This window comes from Desmodus rotundus, chromosome 12, assembly GCF_022682495.2.
Source record: "Desmodus rotundus isolate HL8 chromosome 12, HLdesRot8A.1, whole genome shotgun sequence".
NCBI lineage: Eukaryota > Metazoa > Chordata > Mammalia > Chiroptera > Phyllostomidae > Desmodus > Desmodus rotundus.
In genome coordinates, this window is record NC_071398.1 from 27,755,304 (window position 1) to 27,771,409 (window position 16,106).

Consider the following 16,106-nt stretch of genomic DNA (forward strand, 5'->3'; position numbering starts at 1 on the left):
GCCCTTTACCCCATGCACCGAAATGCAGGGGCAGGAGTTGGGTGATGCAAAGGGAAAAATAAAAAGAGGCTGGCCTTCGTTAGTCAAGTGCTCTTTGGCATATTCTTGTCAGTTACCTCCAGGCCTCAGTCTCCTTGTCTGTCGAGCGGGGTAAGACAAATGGCATCCGCTAATTCACAAGGTTGGCAAGAGGATCGAAGGGAGCCAGGCCTGTGACGCTGTTGGCGCAGTGCCCGGCACACAGCAGGTGCCAAATAAAGAGTGGATCTGATTTTCGGATTGTGCATCAAAACCCGAAAGTACTGGAATGAGTCTGCAAATGTGCATGGTTTCCTGCACGTGTACACTTTGAAAGTCGGCCCTTTGACTCTGTTGGTGGTCGTGTGGCTTCTTTTATGTTATTCTTGGGTTTTCTGTTCTGCACAGTAAATCTCTATGCAAGTTATTCCTCAGAGAAAATGCTGGGCACCGCGTGGCTCAGGGGACGAGTTGATTATTATTTGTTGACGATGGTGGATTACACATCCGAGCCTTTGCTACTGCGGGGCACTGTCACATCCGTGGTCTGAGTTTAGGCCTCCCCACAGCCCTGGGAAGGAGGGACGGTTGCTCCTGTTTGGTAGATGGAGAAACAGAGGTTGAGAGGTTCGAGGCTTGCCCATTCCCACAGCTCCTGGGGTGGAGCTGGGATTCGGACTCCTGCCAGGTGCCTCCAATGCCATCCAGAGAGGGGACTCTGCTGTCAGCCAGGCGGTGTGGGCAGCAGAGCGTCAGGGAGAAAGGAAGGATCTAGAAGGAAGGGCCTCAAGCTGCATGCTTCCCCTCGCCTCTTCTTTCCACAGGCTTTACAGGAGTCGGGGGCAATCGTGGCCATGACTGGGGATGGGGTGAACGATGCCGTGGCCCTGAAGTCTGCGGACATTGGGATCGCCATGGGGCGGACGGGGACCGATGTCAGCAAAGAGGCTGCTAACATGATCCTGGTGGATGATGACTTCTCAGCCATCATGTAAGTCATTCTCCAGGTGTTTTTACTGGCAAAAATGTGGGGGGGAACCAGCTGTCCCCTAATCTGCTGATCTGTAGGTACAAAGTGTCCCAGGCCCAAAAACCACTTAAAGCAGAGTCACGGGGGCCACCCTGGGGCGTGGCAGGCAGCACCCGGGCGGATGTCACAGGTGCAGCAGAACCCTGAGGTGTGCACTGGTGGCACAGCCTGGGGCAGGTGTGCACAAGAGGCGCGCGCGTGCTAGTGCGCGAGCTGCAGCGCTGTGCACAGGACGTCCCGGGCCCCTGGATGCCAGCAGCTGGACGTGGGGATACTGCGTGGCCGTCAGAAAACACATTTTGAAGAACATTGCAGTGGCAGAGAAATGCTCATTCATACTGTAGTGTTAAATGAAAAACACTAAAAATGAATGTACTCAGTTTGAGAGAAACAAGGGTTTTCAGTTTGAGTCTAGTGTTGCGTTTGCATCGATACACACGTTTCCCACACAGAGAAGAGGCTGGACGGCAATTCCCAGGTCGTTGACCCCGAAGTGGTCTGCATGAATTACAGCAATTGCCGTGGGGAAACCTTTTCTCAAACCTGCTATCGAAACCCCACACGAATTGGAGGTTTGGTGTGATTGTTGACTTTACAAAGGGGTCTCTCCTAGGAATTCCTAAAACAGTTCCTCTTGGTAAGAAAATGTAGTTAATACCTAGCTCTACAGCTTTAGTTCTTTTGCAAAACTTTTTAGTAAGAAAGGGAGGGTTTAGACAGTTTTCTACTACCTTAGGGACTCAAGGACTCTCACAAAGAGCCTTCTAACAATACAATAGATGATGTTTTCAACCTCAGTTCTCTCTCTTCTTGCTGTGCCCCTGGATCTAATTATTGGGTTTCATTGGTTTTGCTGTGCCTCTTGTCATCGGTAAATGACAGAGGTGCATTATCCACTTCAGGAGTCCTGGGTGGGGGCTGTGGTCCCAGGGCTCGGATGCAGATTAATTAGACTGCGGACAGAAGGGCGATCCTGACTGAGAGTCCTGTCTGCAGCAGCTGACAGAGCCTGCTGGGACATCATCATTCTCTACCAGTGTGTCCCCGATAATGCCAGCAAGGGGAAACGGGAAGGAGGGGTACAAGCATGGTGTCACCTCTGGGTGATACTGTCACTTCATTTAGCAGCTGCCAGAGTTGGCTTTCCACCAGGCCCTCTTTGCAAATAAACGCTGTCTCGTCTCTTGCAGGAACGCGGTGGAGGAAGGCAAGGGGATTTTTCATAACATCAAAAACTTTGTCCGATTTCAGCTGAGCACGTAAGTCCAGGCCAGCCTCTCCCAGTGCCGTCACGAGCTGCATCTGCATCGGGCAAGCAGCTGCTAACGGGGCCCTGTCCTGCTGCTTGTGCCCCACAGGAGCATCTCGGCCCTGAGCCTCATCGCTCTGTCCACCATGTGCAACCTGCCCAACCCCCTCAACGCCATGCAGATCCTGTGGGTCAACATCATCATGGATGGGCCGCCGGCACAGAGGTGAGGTGCCGGGCTGGCTGGCCCACACCGCCTCTGCCAGCCTCCACTGACTGCACCCCACTCGGCACAGGGCCCAGTGCTAGAGGTGAACAAGTACTACCACTGGCCCTAAGGAGCCCCAGAAAACTTACATGTGGTGCACTGGGGGGAGAGACAGCAAGTGGAATGCACTGGACACGGGGAAGTGCCCGGGCAGGCAGCGCGGGGAATAATGGGACATTCTGCCTGGAATCCTGTTCATTCATGTCACAGCCTTTGAGAAGTCTTCCCTGATTACTCTAACACACAGGTGGCAAACACAAGGCCCATGGGCCGAATCCAACCCTTCTCCCTGTTTTACCCTGCCTGGCACCTTGTTTCTGCCCAGTGGCAGCACCAAGCTCTCGCTTAACTGTTAAGGAGTAGTCACATTTACACAGTCCCAAAATTACATGCGGCCCTTTGCAGGCAACCACGAAGCTGATGTGAAAGGCCCCGGGTGAAAACGAGTTTGACGCCCTGCACAGCAGCCTTCTCACTCTTGTCAGCTCACCCTGCTTTATTTTTCCCCAGACAGGAAAATATGTGTCTCCTCGCTTTTCTGATTACACATAGTCCATCTCCCCTTTAGAACATCAGCTGCACAGAGGCAAGGTTTTTGTTTTGCTCCCTGCAGGACCCCCAGCTCCTAGGGGAGCCGGGCATGTAGGAGGGGCTCAGCCAATTACTGGCTGAAGGAATGAGAAGGGAGAGCTAGGCAGGCTGGCTGATGCAGGAGGAAGGCCAAGGCAAACAGCACCTCACTGTGCTTGAGCACGTAGCAGGCGTTCTCTCCAATGTAGCTGATTTATCGTTACTATTAGTAATTTAATCATCACCAGTGACAGCTGCTGAAGGAAAGAGAGTCGTACTTGGTCGTCCCCTCCCACACCCAAAGTAAGGGCTCCCTCTTCTACACGCTCTTCCTGAGAACAGGGCCGGGACTTCAGCCATAACTGCTCAGAGCGGGGCCTCACCCACCCCACTCCTTCCTCTGCGCCCCACACCACCTACCACCATCTCAGCACTGGCTGAAGGTGGCTGCCCCTCAGTGGACCGGGAGCTCCGTGGTGGGCAGGGCCTGGCTCCTGTTTCTCCGGCCAGCTGCAAGAGGCCAGGCCCAACTTCGGGGCCACTTGTGATGATGGAAATTGAGCAGAGAAATGACTAGGTGTGGTTTCAAGGTCAAGATGTGTTGGGGAGGGGAAGCAGGCTGCCTTTGGGGCTCAGGCTGTGAGGGGCTCCCTGGAACAAGCCAAGGGACTAGGCAGTTAGGGAGGGGTCATAAGATGGGCAGGGGCAGGCTTCCAGCGAGGACGTGGAGGTCCCCAGGAGGCCTGGAACAGCCCTGGGTCACGGGGGACAACAGGGGAGGCCTTTGCCACCTCCCCGTCCTGGCTGTGCCTTTGACGGTGACTTGAGCACTTGAGCACGTCTCTGCTTCAGGTCTCCTTTTCTGTTTAACCCCTGCATGCCTTTGCAAAACTGCCTTTCTCAGTGGTTCATTCCACAGTTTCCCTCTTATTCCAAGCAGCTTGGGCGTGGAGCCGGTGGACAAAGACACCCTCCAGCAGCCGCCGAGGGACGTCAAGGACATGATCCTCAGCAGAGCCCTCATCCTGAAGATCCTCCTGTCGGCTTCTGTCATCATCAGCGGGACCCTCTTCATCTTCTGGAAAGAGGTGAGGAAAGCCCTCGCTGGCTCGCTTCTTCAGTGCCTGGGTGTGAGGCGGATCCGAGGCTAGGCCTGTGGGAAGCAAGGTGGGCGGTCCCTGCTGGGGCGGGCAGGGTGGGGGGCATGAGGAGTTGACTTTGCAGAGGTGGGACAGAGCAGGAGGGATGTGAGGCCTCAGGGGCAGAGAAAAGAATTCGGACTTTTTTCTGAATGGGACATATGCTTCTACTTCTTTCTGTTGTCACCAGGAATAATTCGAATTCTACTAAAAGAAACTCCTGTCTTATTCCTGGAGGTGATGGTTGGCAGGATCTTATTAGGTCATCTTCCTGTGGCCTGCAGGTTCAGGGAGCCCCCTCCCAAGCCATCCAGAGATCTAGACAAAGACCTTTCACCCCAGTCACCGTGTGCAAGAAGGGGGATGGGACACTGGAAGGCCACCACTCTGCCCTAAGAAGGGCAGCTTCACTTTTCCCAGACTCTACCCCTGCCCGGGAAAGCAGCAGAGGCCCCGCCTTTGTCCAGCCCTTGTCCTTAGCCTGGTGCAGGGAGCGACACAGACCTTCCTGTTGTAACGCAGTCAGGTCTGCAGCATGGGTCCCTGCGGCAGCACCCGCACCCCGGGACCGGTGACAACTGCACATTCTCAGGCCCCGCCAGGACCTCCTGAGTTGCCCTGTTTCAACAGTTCCCCCGAGGAGAGGCTGTGGGAACCTCTAGCCCAGCAGATGAGCTCAGGCAGGAATGGGGACGGCTGCCCGGGCCAGAGAGGATTCCTCCTGACCTCCATCAGGCAGAGGGGAGTTCTGGGAATTTGCCCAGAACCTTCTCATCTTGGGCTCAAGCACCCACCCCGCCCCCTTCAATGTCAGCCGATCGGGACCTGAGGCAGGTCCCACCAGCAGGGCCAGAGCCAGGGAGGGGGTCGGTGGCTTTGTTTGTTCAGCCTCACGGGCCTTAGTTCTCCATGGGGTCGGGGTCCTTCTGCCTTCCTTGTAGGAAGTGACATTGTGCACTGTGGAAGTAACTGTAGAGGTGTCGCCTGCTGGAGGAAGGGACACTCCATTTCCTAATTCATGGTTTCTCCCCTCCAGCATCAGGGCCCATTAGTAGCCCTTCCCAGGTTCTGACAGAGGGGCCGGGTCCTGGAGGGCAGGGCAGTTGGGAGACACTCTTCTGGGTCACGCCAGTTGACTCAAGACTAAAGGGAGGTTTTGATCATTCCCAGTGAAACTAAGTCCTGTGGCCTGAACACAAGTGGTGATCACAGGTGCTCCCTCCTTCCCTGGGCTCTTGGTGAAGGGGCTGCATCCCCTCCTCCCATGCACTTGTGTTCCAGATCCCCGAAGACAAGGCGAGCACCCCGCGCACCACGACAATGACCTTCACCTGCTTTGTATTCTTTGACCTCTTCAATGCCCTGACCTGTCGCTCTCAGGTGAGACCTGCTGCCTCCCAGGCCCTCTCGGCTTCCTTCCCTGTAGAACTGAATTGTGTTAGTGAGAGACTGCACGCAGTCCCTGCCCAAGTCACCCTGGGGCTCTCAGACACAGGCACCCTTGTCTGAGGGGGGTCACGTGCCCCTGTCCCACAGACCAAGTTGATATTCGAGATCGGCTTCCTCCGGAACCACATGTTCCTCTACTCAGTACTTGGATCAGTTCTGGGGCAGCTGGCCGTGATTTACGTCCCACCCCTGCAGAAGGTCTTCCAGACAGAGAGCCTGGGGGCACTCGGTGAGTAGAATGGGACGGGATCCCCAGAGACTGTGGCCATCACACATCTGGGGAGAGGGGCTGCGAAGTCCCAACCTGGGGTCAATCCATCCCCAAACGACCAGACTGGTGCCTGCACTGGGTAGGACGGCCACATGATGGGGACATGGATGGCCCAGGGCAGAAGAGGACTTAGCATCTCGGCCCCCCGGGGCAAGGAGGCTCAGAACACAGACAGCAGGTACAGTGACAGTCTGGGCTTAGCCTGTGGCATGCTGTGTGCCCCAGCTGAGGAGCGAGTTGTCCCCCACTGGCAGTGGGGGATTTAAACAAGGGCGTGTGACTCGGACACCTGCTTACCTGCAGACAGGGCGTCGGCCACCCCGCAGTTCTTGATGAAAGCGATAGGACTTAGTGACCAGCTCTCTGGGGGCTGAGACCATGTTCCTGGTCCAGAGCCCCCGGGGCTCCCCTCCATCCCTGATTAGACTTCCCGAAGACCCCGTTCCTTCTTTGGAAGCTGCCCAAGGGGGCTTGACCTCCCCTGCCTGAAGCTGTGATGACAGTGAGCAAAAGTGGGATGAGGGTTGGGTCCTGAGGGGGAGGAAGTCACCTAGAGAGGGACACTGACCACAGGGACTTGGAGGGAGCAGAGGCAAACACCACCGCCTTCCTGCCTCCTCCCTCCCTTCCGGCCTGAGCTCTCCATCAGCCAGCTGCAACCCGGGCAGGCAGTGAGGCAGCCCCAGGCAGAGCATGGGGGTCTGAGGCAAGACTGGAGAATGTCAGCTCTTTCTCCCAAAAATTTGAAAAGCAGGGTCCAGGTGGGTCTCCTGTGAATACACCGTGGGCACAGATAAAAGAGCCCCCAAACTTTACTGGGTGCTCCCGTCCCTGGGCACTAAGGCAGCTCACCAGCTCTAAGGAGTCACTGTGCTGTGCTTGGACGCCACCTGGGTCACGTGTCGTTGACGACGGGGGTCACGGGTGGCTGAGAACAGTAAGACACAGCAGGGTCCGAGGGAGACTTTGGGGACTAACCCACCAGAACAAGTCAGGGGGGCTGGGGGCCAGAAGCGATGGTTAGGGGGTGCTGACCTTGGTAACAGGCCCACCACCCAGCATACCTGCCCCTTGCCCTGAACTACCTGGAACGGCTATTGGTCCTTGTGGAGCTGGCTCATGGGGCTCAGGGGAATGGAAGGGGCTGGGCCCCAGCTCCTGACCCCCTTGCCTTTCTCTTCATAACTAAGTCCCTGAGAACGGTGTGGCAGACCCGCAGCCAGCTGCGTGCTGGGCCCTGCCCTGACGCTGGGGGCAGAGTCCTGGGCAGAGCGGGGCTGGTGACCGGGAGGACGGGCTGGGCTCTGACCCTTTCCTCTCCTCCCCTTTCCACAGACTTGTTGCTCTTAACTGGACTGGCCTCATCCGTGTTCATTTTGTCAGAGCTCCTCAAACTATGTGAACAGTTCTGCTCCAGAGCCCAGAAAGCCCAGGTTCACCATGAAGCTGTATAGTGGGCCCCGGCCAGTGTAAAATCCCCTAAATAGCCATATTTTTATGTTATATTTTTATGTCTGAAGAGGGCTGTTTTCAGGATACGCGGCACTAGGTCACTCGCCAAGTTCTTCCTGGGAAGCCAGCAGGAGGCACGCCCCAGGCTCACATCTACGCGCTCTCTCCCTCTGGGCTCTGGGACAGACTGCGAGAACCCTGTACAGAAAGACCTTGCTATTTATTAAATCACAGTGATTTTTATAAACTGTGTCTCCCTAGTACTTGTGCCGTAGCTCAGTGCGGTGCAGCCCACTCGTGTAGAATGCGTGGGCACCAGGCAGCACGGGGAGATCGGGGGCTGGGGACGGGCCCAGGCGTCTGGTCATTTCTCTGCCTGTTGGCCCCTTGGAGGCCCCATCTCCTCCTCCACCGAATGGGGCTTTGGATATTTTCGTTAAGTGCTCTGCCAGGGGCCTGATTATTATTTTGTTGGATTTAATTAGTGTTTTTCCTACAAGTGGCCAGGTTGGAAAGCCACAGCCTTGGCTCATTACCGTGTACGTGGCAAGAGGCAGTCCCATCTTGAAAGGCCTAAATGAAGGCCCAGCTTTTAAAATGAACAGTAAGTAGCCTTCCCCTTCAGAGCCAGGCACTGGCATGTTTCCCGCCTGTCTGACAATGGGGCTTACGGCCCACTGCCTCCAAGACTGTTCTTAACACGTGTCTGTGCTGCGAGTTGGAGGACGGCAGAGCGGAGGTCTCTGTCCCAGTCCTCCATCTGCAGCCGGCGAAAACCAACATGGAGGACCAGACAGGAAGCTCACCTTTCAGGAAATGGGGCCACAACTACAACCGCCTAGTTATTAGCCAGGGTTTTCTAGAGAAACCGAACCAATAGGGTGGAGAGAGAGGAGTAGCTCACGTGACCGTTGGGGATGGCAAGTCCGACACCTTCAGGGCAGAGTAACAGGCTGGAGACTCAGAAAGGGTTGAGGCTGCAGCTTGAGTCCGAAGCAGAATTCCTTCCTCCTCGGGTATCTCAGTCTTTTCTCCGACGCCTTCAACTGATTTGGGGAGGCCCACCCACATTATGCCAGTAACCTGATTTATTCAAAGTCTACTGATTTAAAGGTTAATTCCATCTATAAAATGTCTGAGAGACATCTGGACTGGTGTTTGACCAACCAACTGGTCACCATGGCCTAGCTCAAGTTGATACACGAAGTATGGCACCCGGCCACAGTAACTGTCAGACAGACTACCCTGGATGGTGTCACCTGGGCCAGATCAGTGTAAAGGCCAGATCTGGACCCTGCAACTCCCAGGCAGAGTCCAGATCCCTCCAGAGTAATATTCACAGCCTGGGGGGAGGTTGCTATGGCCCTCTGCCCCAACCCCAGCCACGTGACACCAGAGCTGAGTGGGGAGGGACCCACGTGTGCCGTCCCTTCGAACGGAAGACTGAGACGGCTGGCAGCAGGACCCTTCGGGCAGGGGCGGCATCTGCCCAGCTGCGGCCACCCTTTGGCAACTGCTGAGAGGTGGAGGCCAACTGATTCCTCACGTGCAGCAGGGGACCACTGCGGGGCCGCACTCTGAGCCCGGGACACTCCTGCGCCCCTCTGCCTTTCAGGGTCCCTCAGCAAAGTGGCCCAAGAAATGTGTTTTCCCTTGAAAAGATAATAAAGAGCCAAGTCACTTGATACTTTCAATACCAACAAAAATTACTCTGAACCGTTACTTACACCATACCGAAAACAAAAAACAAAAAAAAACCTAAGGTAGATTGTAAATGGAAATAAAAAACAATAAAGCTTTAGAGGAAAAAAATGAGATAGGTAAAATTTTACTAAAGAAAACACAAAATGTGAGCCATAAAGTATTGGGTTGGCCAAAAGTCCATTCAGTTTTTTTCTTAAAACAAAAGACTCCTTTTTCATTTTCACCAATAACTTTGTGACTCAGATACTGTGAGGGTGCCAGCTGTCTCCTGCGTGGCATGATGCTGCTTGCTCGCAGTGTCTCCATTGATCGCCACCAGCTTCGACTGCTGCGCCCGACCGTGGAGCGCCGTCTTCGCAAACCACTTGGACACGATCAGCCACAGCACCTTCTCCACACACTGCACACACCTTTTTTTTTTTTGCATTTCAATTGCATTTTTACCTTTCTTGAAATAATAAAGCATAATATGCCAAAACTGTTGTTTATTTTCTTCCATCTTCAATATTAAAATGGCTACACAAGAATTCACCAATTTTAGTAAGTATTTTTGTAATACACACTGATATGACAGCTGTCACAATGCAACTAACAAAATTGTTTCAAATGAAGTTAAAGACAACTAAGTGCTACTACAGCCATCATACGGAAAAAACCAAATGAATTTTTGCCAACCCAGTATAACGGAGAAATCAAACCATACCCTTTTCATCAAGGACATAGTAGGCTGGAACACCATTAAGCAACTTAGCTTGATTTACACCCATAAAACACTCCCCCCATCAAGTGCAGAGGGACGTTCACCAAAATCAAAATAACAAGGAGCAGAAATCAGTGAAATTGACAAAAATAAAGGAAAAGAATCAAAAGTGAGTTCTTTGAAGAAATCAATGGGTCAGCCTGGGTAAAGGTTTATCAAAGAAATAAAAGAATTACCACGCAGCAACATCCTCACAGACATGTCCCCTAAAGCAAGGGACATAAAGGAAAGAATAAACAAATGGGACCTCATCAAAATAAAAAGCTTCTGCAAGGCTAAAGAAAACAGCACTGAATTACAAAGAGAACCAACAGTATGGGAAAACATATTTGCTAATGATACCTCAGACAAGGGCCTGATTCCAAAATATATAAAGAACTCACACGACTCCACTCCAGGAAGACAAACAACCCAATTAAAAAATGGGCAAAGGACTTGAACAGACACTTCTCCAAGGAAGACATACAGAGGGCCCAGAGACATGAAAAGATGCTCAGCATCACTAGCCATCAGAGAGATGCAAATTAAAACCACAATGAGGTACCATCTCACACCAGTCAGAGTGGCCAACATAAACAAATCCACAAACAAATGTTGGAGAGGATGCGGAGAAAAGGGAACCCTAGTGCACTGTTGGTAGGAATGCAGACTGGTGAGGCCACTGTGGAAAACAGTATGGAATTTCCTCAGAAAACTAAAAATGGAACTGCCCTTTGACCCAGCAATTCTGCTGCTGGGATTATACCCTAAGAACCCTGAAACACCAATCCAAAAGAGCCTGTGCACCCCAATGTTCATAGCAGCACAATTTACAATAGCCAAGTACTGGAAGCAACCTAAGTGCCCATCAGCAAATGAGTGGATCCAAAAACTATGGTATATTTACACAATGGAATTCTTTGCAGCAGAGAGGAGGAAGGAGCTTAAACCCTTTGCAACAGCAAGGATGGAACTGGAGAGCATTATGCTAAGTGAAATAAGCCAGACGGTGAGGGACAAATACCATATGATCTCACCTTTAACTGGAACATAATAAATAGAAAAAAAAAAAAAAGGAAACAAAATATAACCAGAGACATTGAAGTTAAGAACAATCTAACAATGGGCAGGGGGGAGTGGGGAGGGGACAGTGAGGAGAGAGGATTACAGGAACTACTATAAAGGACACATGGACAAAATCAAGGGGGAGGGTGGAGGTGGGGGAGGGAGGGGGATGTGGATGGGGTGGGGTGGAGGGATGGGGAGAAAAGGCACACAACTGTAATTGAATAACAATAAAAAATTTAAAAAAAATTACCAATACTAGCAATGAAGATAGCTTATCGTTATACACCCCTCAAGATATTCCAACGACATGGGAATACTAAATTCAATAAGTTAGAGGAAATAAACCAATGCCTTGAAAAGCACAAACTGCCAAAACTCACTGAAGATGAAATAATTTGAAGAGTTCTACAACCAGTAAAGACACTGCAGTTGTATTTAAAACTTTTTCCCAAAAAGGAAATCTGGCTTCACTGGTAGATTTTACTAAACACTTAAAGATACCCAAATCACATAAAAACAGTACTACAGACCAACATGCCTCATAAACACAAATGCAAGAAGCCTCAATGAAATATTAGCAGATTGGATCCAGCCACATGCAAAGAGTATAAGACACCATGACCACATGGGGTTAATAATCCAAGAATAAGACGGCCAGTTCAGTGTTCAAAAATCAATGTAGTCCACCATCTTAATAGTCTAAGGAAAGAAGACCACACGGTCATATTAACTAAAGCAGAAAAAGCATTTGATAAAATTCAAACTCCATTCATGATCAAAAACTCTTAGCAAACTAGAAATAGAAGAGAACTTCCTCAACCTGATAAAGAGCATCTACAATAAAAATAATAATAATAATAATAAAACACCTCTACAGCTAACATCACACTGAATGCTGAAAGACGGAATGCCTTCCCCATAAGAGTAGGAACGAAGCAAAGCTGTCCAGCCTCACCACTCCTACTCAACATAGTACTGGTATTCCTAGCCAGTGCAATATGTCAAGAAAAGGAAAAATAAAAGACATAAAAAGAAAACAGAAAGGAGAAAATAAAACTGATCGTATTCACAGATGACATTATTGTCTATGTTAAAAATCCCAAGGAACCTAAATATCTTTGTAGAACAAATAAGTGAGAGTAGTAAAGCCACAAGATATAAGATTAACACAAAAATCACTTGTATTTCTATATACTAGCAATGAGTAGTTGAAATCTTAAATTTAACATTGACAAAAAATAGGCATAATTAGGAGGAAATATGAAAGCGAAATTAATTTTAAAATATTGGTATAACATAATCTAGGACAAATGAAAACAAGAGATGAAACCCACAAAAGGCCCTGGCTGGTGTGGCTCAGTAGATTGAGTGCTAGCCTGCCAACCAAAGGGTCGACAGTTCAATTCCCAGTCAGAGCACAAGCCTTGGTTGCAGGACAGGTCCCCAGGAGGGGGCCAGTGAGAGGCAACCACACATTGATGTTTCTCTCCCTCTCCTTCTCCCTCCCTTCCCCTCTGTCTAAAAACAAATAAATGGAAAAAAAAACCCATAAAAGATGTCAAATATTTGAGTCAATCTTATATAAATTAATTTGAAGACTTAAATAAAATGGAAATTTAGGAAGGAAATATAAAAACCATCAAAATTGATCCCAGTATTGATTTAAAACAACCCAGATGATAAAAGAAATGGATAAGGTCATCAAAAGTTAACCCGTCCTCACCTACCAAATCAAAATGTACCAGGTGAATTTCACCCAAACTTTAAGAATGTCTTGCGTTTGCATTTTCTAGAACCTGGAGAAGGGAGAGGCTCTAAATTATTTTTGTAAAGCTAGCAGAACTCCAAAACTAAAGCACGACCTTCGTACAATCTGACCAACACAAAGCACAGAACCGGAAACCAGTCCACCCATTGACACACATTGCTGCGAAAGCGCCAAACGCGGGCCAGCGTGCTGACACGGCGGGAAGGTGGCAGTTAAAGCGCACACAGCTCCGCGTGTGGAGCCCCATTCCTTGCAATAACCCTGAAAACGAGAATTGTGGATGCCAAGAACTTTTATAAGATTCAACATCTACTCCTGATAGAAAACTTTTAATAACGTTAACACAAATGGATACTTCCTTCACATGAAAATACTTACATATATGAAATATCTCCACAGAGCCAGCATCATGCTTAATGAGAAAAGACTAGATGCATTTCCATTAAAGGCAGAAATAAGGAGGACGTATTATACTTTTAAAGTTCTCAAAAATAGCCCTGGCGGGTGTGTCTTCAGTGGTTTGAGTACTAGCCTGCAAAGCGAAAGGTCGCGGGTTTGATTCCCAGTCAGGGCACATGCCTGGGTTGCGGGCTTGGTCCCCGGCTGGGGATGTGCGAGAGGCAACCGGTTGCACATCGATAATGTTTCTCTCCCTCTTTCTTTCTCCCTTCCCTTCTCTCTAATAGTAAATAAATAAAATATCTTCAAAAAATGTTTTTAAACTTCTCAAAAATATTTGTGGATACCATTAATCAAGGAAAAGGAATAAAAGGTCTAGAAATTGGAAGGTTGGGGAAATTATCTTTATTTCCAGGTATGCAATCATATTACCTGCAATCACACGTCACATACCTTAAACTTCCACAACGGTCTATGTCAATGTATCTCAGTAAAGCTGGGAATAAAGAAACAGAAATCCCGCAAGCTGAAACACAGCAGAAAGACAGCTTTAAAGTGGCTGGGAAAAAAATATATTGAAATATCTTTCAAAGAGCAGAAAAAAAACAATCCTTTAAAAATGAAGGCAAAGATAAAGATTTCAGACCCCCCAAGAAAAAAAGGATACCACTTGCAAACTCCCAGGGAATTAAATTCATAGACAATCAAAACTAGTGAACAGCAGTGGTTCTCAGCGTGAGGTCCCGGGACCAGAAGTATTTGCATGACCTGGGACTTTGATTAGAAATATAAATGCTTGGGTCCCACCCTCCCAGACATGCTGAATGAACTCCAGATGCGGAGCCCCACAGCCCGAGTTTGAAGAAGTCCTGCAGGTGATCCCGATGCAGACTCAGGGCTGAGAGCCACTGGATGGGAGAATTCAGCGAGGCACCTGGATAAAAACATGGCAGAAAATCAAGAGCTTTTTTATGTTCGATCAATCATCTTCGGGGGGGAAGGTCCACTCACAGCGCCAGCAATGACAACAAAAATTTATGTAGCAAACTTAGATAGCCCTGTTCTTGGATAGCAAGAATCATAAATTTTCAGCCAAAAGTGAGTTCTGCCTGTATAATCCATAGTTAATGCTATCTCAAAAATGCTACTACCAAACTTTTTAGAAGTAGTCAAAATGCTCCCAAAGGTGACAGAAAATAAGCAGGCAAGCATGTGAAGGAAAATTCTGAAAAACAGCAGTTATAGGGGAATAGCTCTTCCATCTTTTTATCATAAAATTCCAGTAATTAAAATATGAAACAGCAATCTAAGTTCATTCAGAAATTCAGTTAATGAAGAAGTAGCACTTTAAGTCGGTGGGAAAGAGACATACCATTTAATATAAAAGGTGCTGGAACTTACTTTGGGGTAAGATAGAAGTGTGAAAATAGCACAGAAGTAACAGTAAAAGAAAGCAGGGACTTTTTTATCTCAAAGTGGAGAAAAGCTTCAAATCTTAGAAGCTTGAAGAGGAAATGCTGGCAAATATGATGGCATAAAATGCAAAATTCATGTAAAGAAAAATAAAGTTGAAGAAACTGGAAAAATATTTGCCATGCACATCAAATGCTAACTTGCCTCATTCAAAAAAAGCAGTCCTGTAAATCAGTCAGCAAAGACCCACACTCTAGGAAACTAGAGGAAGGACATATACAGCTGGCTTCTGAGAATTGGAGCTGTTCATTGTCACACACAAAAGAAACAGAAAATAAAGCTACAGTTTCCATGTTATCAAGTAAACAGAAACTCAATGTTAATGTAGTGTTGGGCGAAAATACAGCCAACGAGCACTCCAGTATGTTAAAAGTATAAACTGAGCTCAAAAGGTTAACTTGTCAATATCTAAATAAAAATTCACGCACCTTTTCATCCAACAATTCAGCCTCTGAGGGCTCCTCCTCCAGACAAACACGAACAAAACGCCCCGCACACGGGGATGGCTGAACGCTAGAAATGACGGTGTTTCTGTGCAATGGGACGTCACGTGGTCGATGAAAACAGAGGGACACAGATGGGTGAATATGGAGCCACCTCCCCCCAATAAGAAGTGAGGGACACACCAGAGTGTGAAACAATCACGCTGAGTGTGCGGAGTTACCTCCAGAAGGAGACCTACGTTCGTGGCTTTGTAATGGGCGCTTTGCCTCTTGGGAAGGAAATGCTAGGAGGGGGGCAGGGGAGGATTTCCCTTTCAAGTTACAGCCTTACATTTTGAGCTTTTTTTCTTTACCATGTACATATATGGTAATTTTTTTCACTAAAAAATATCGTGGGAAAAAATAATAGCCATGTCTGTATCAGAGCTGCATTTCTGCCCCTCTTCCTTCTAGCACCTTTTTGGGTGCTGACCAGTCTTCACTTGTGGGGAGACCACTGGTCCTTCCAACCTGAACTGTTTTTCCTGTTCCAAAAAAGAACGTTTGTTAAAACAAGCATCGCAGGTCTCCTGGTTTCAGGCGGGGCCCGGTGCCAGTGGCCCGACCATAACTGGCGCCCTAGGGGTTTGTGCGCCCAGAACCGCAGGCCCACCGCGCGGGCAGCACCCCCAGGTTCCCACGCACCTGGACTGGGCACCCTCCTCCCTCTGTAAGTGAGCAGTCCTTGGAACCCTGTCCCCGTTTGTGATCTGCACTCTCGTGAGAGCACGGGCAGACAGAAAGTGCACACCCAGACAAAACCCAGGCCCTCTGACTGCCACAGGCAGAGGCAGCAGTCAAGGGCACTCGAGGTACAGACAGCAATGGGCCTTTTATTAGTGAGGTATTTAACTGCATTTATTTGATTGTTTTTAACACCACAACAAACTGAAGATTCAACACCCCGTTCTTCAGATTTATGGTAAGGATGTCTGAGGATCCACAAATCTTGTAACTGCTACCCCAGTTAAGGAGTCACATAATATCCCGGAGAAGCTTTATAAACCCCTGGGTTTTTTTTTTTTTT

The 16,106-nt window shown here is 49.2% G+C and overlaps 1 protein-coding gene across 2 annotated transcripts in view; it reads left to right on the forward strand.

Annotated features, from left to right (window-relative positions):
• ATP2C2 (ATPase secretory pathway Ca2+ transporting 2) overlaps positions 1 to 7,693 on the forward strand; it is a 61,474-nt gene extending 53,781 nt beyond the window's left edge. For both annotated transcript variants that reach the window (XM_053914490.2, XM_053914492.2), the window contains 7 exons: positions 843 to 1,009; positions 2,239 to 2,307; positions 2,407 to 2,523; positions 4,076 to 4,223; positions 5,556 to 5,654; positions 5,811 to 5,952; positions 7,330 to 7,693. In XM_053914490.2, the coding sequence (XP_053770465.1) occupies positions 843 to 1,009; positions 2,239 to 2,307; positions 2,407 to 2,523; positions 4,076 to 4,223; positions 5,556 to 5,654; positions 5,811 to 5,952; positions 7,330 to 7,448 (861 nt within the window). In that variant the 3' untranslated portion in view covers positions 7,449 to 7,693. The remainder of the gene's footprint in view (positions 1 to 842; positions 1,010 to 2,238; positions 2,308 to 2,406; positions 2,524 to 4,075; positions 4,224 to 5,555; positions 5,655 to 5,810; positions 5,953 to 7,329) is intronic.
• Positions 7,694 to 16,106: the final 8,413 nt, after the last annotated feature.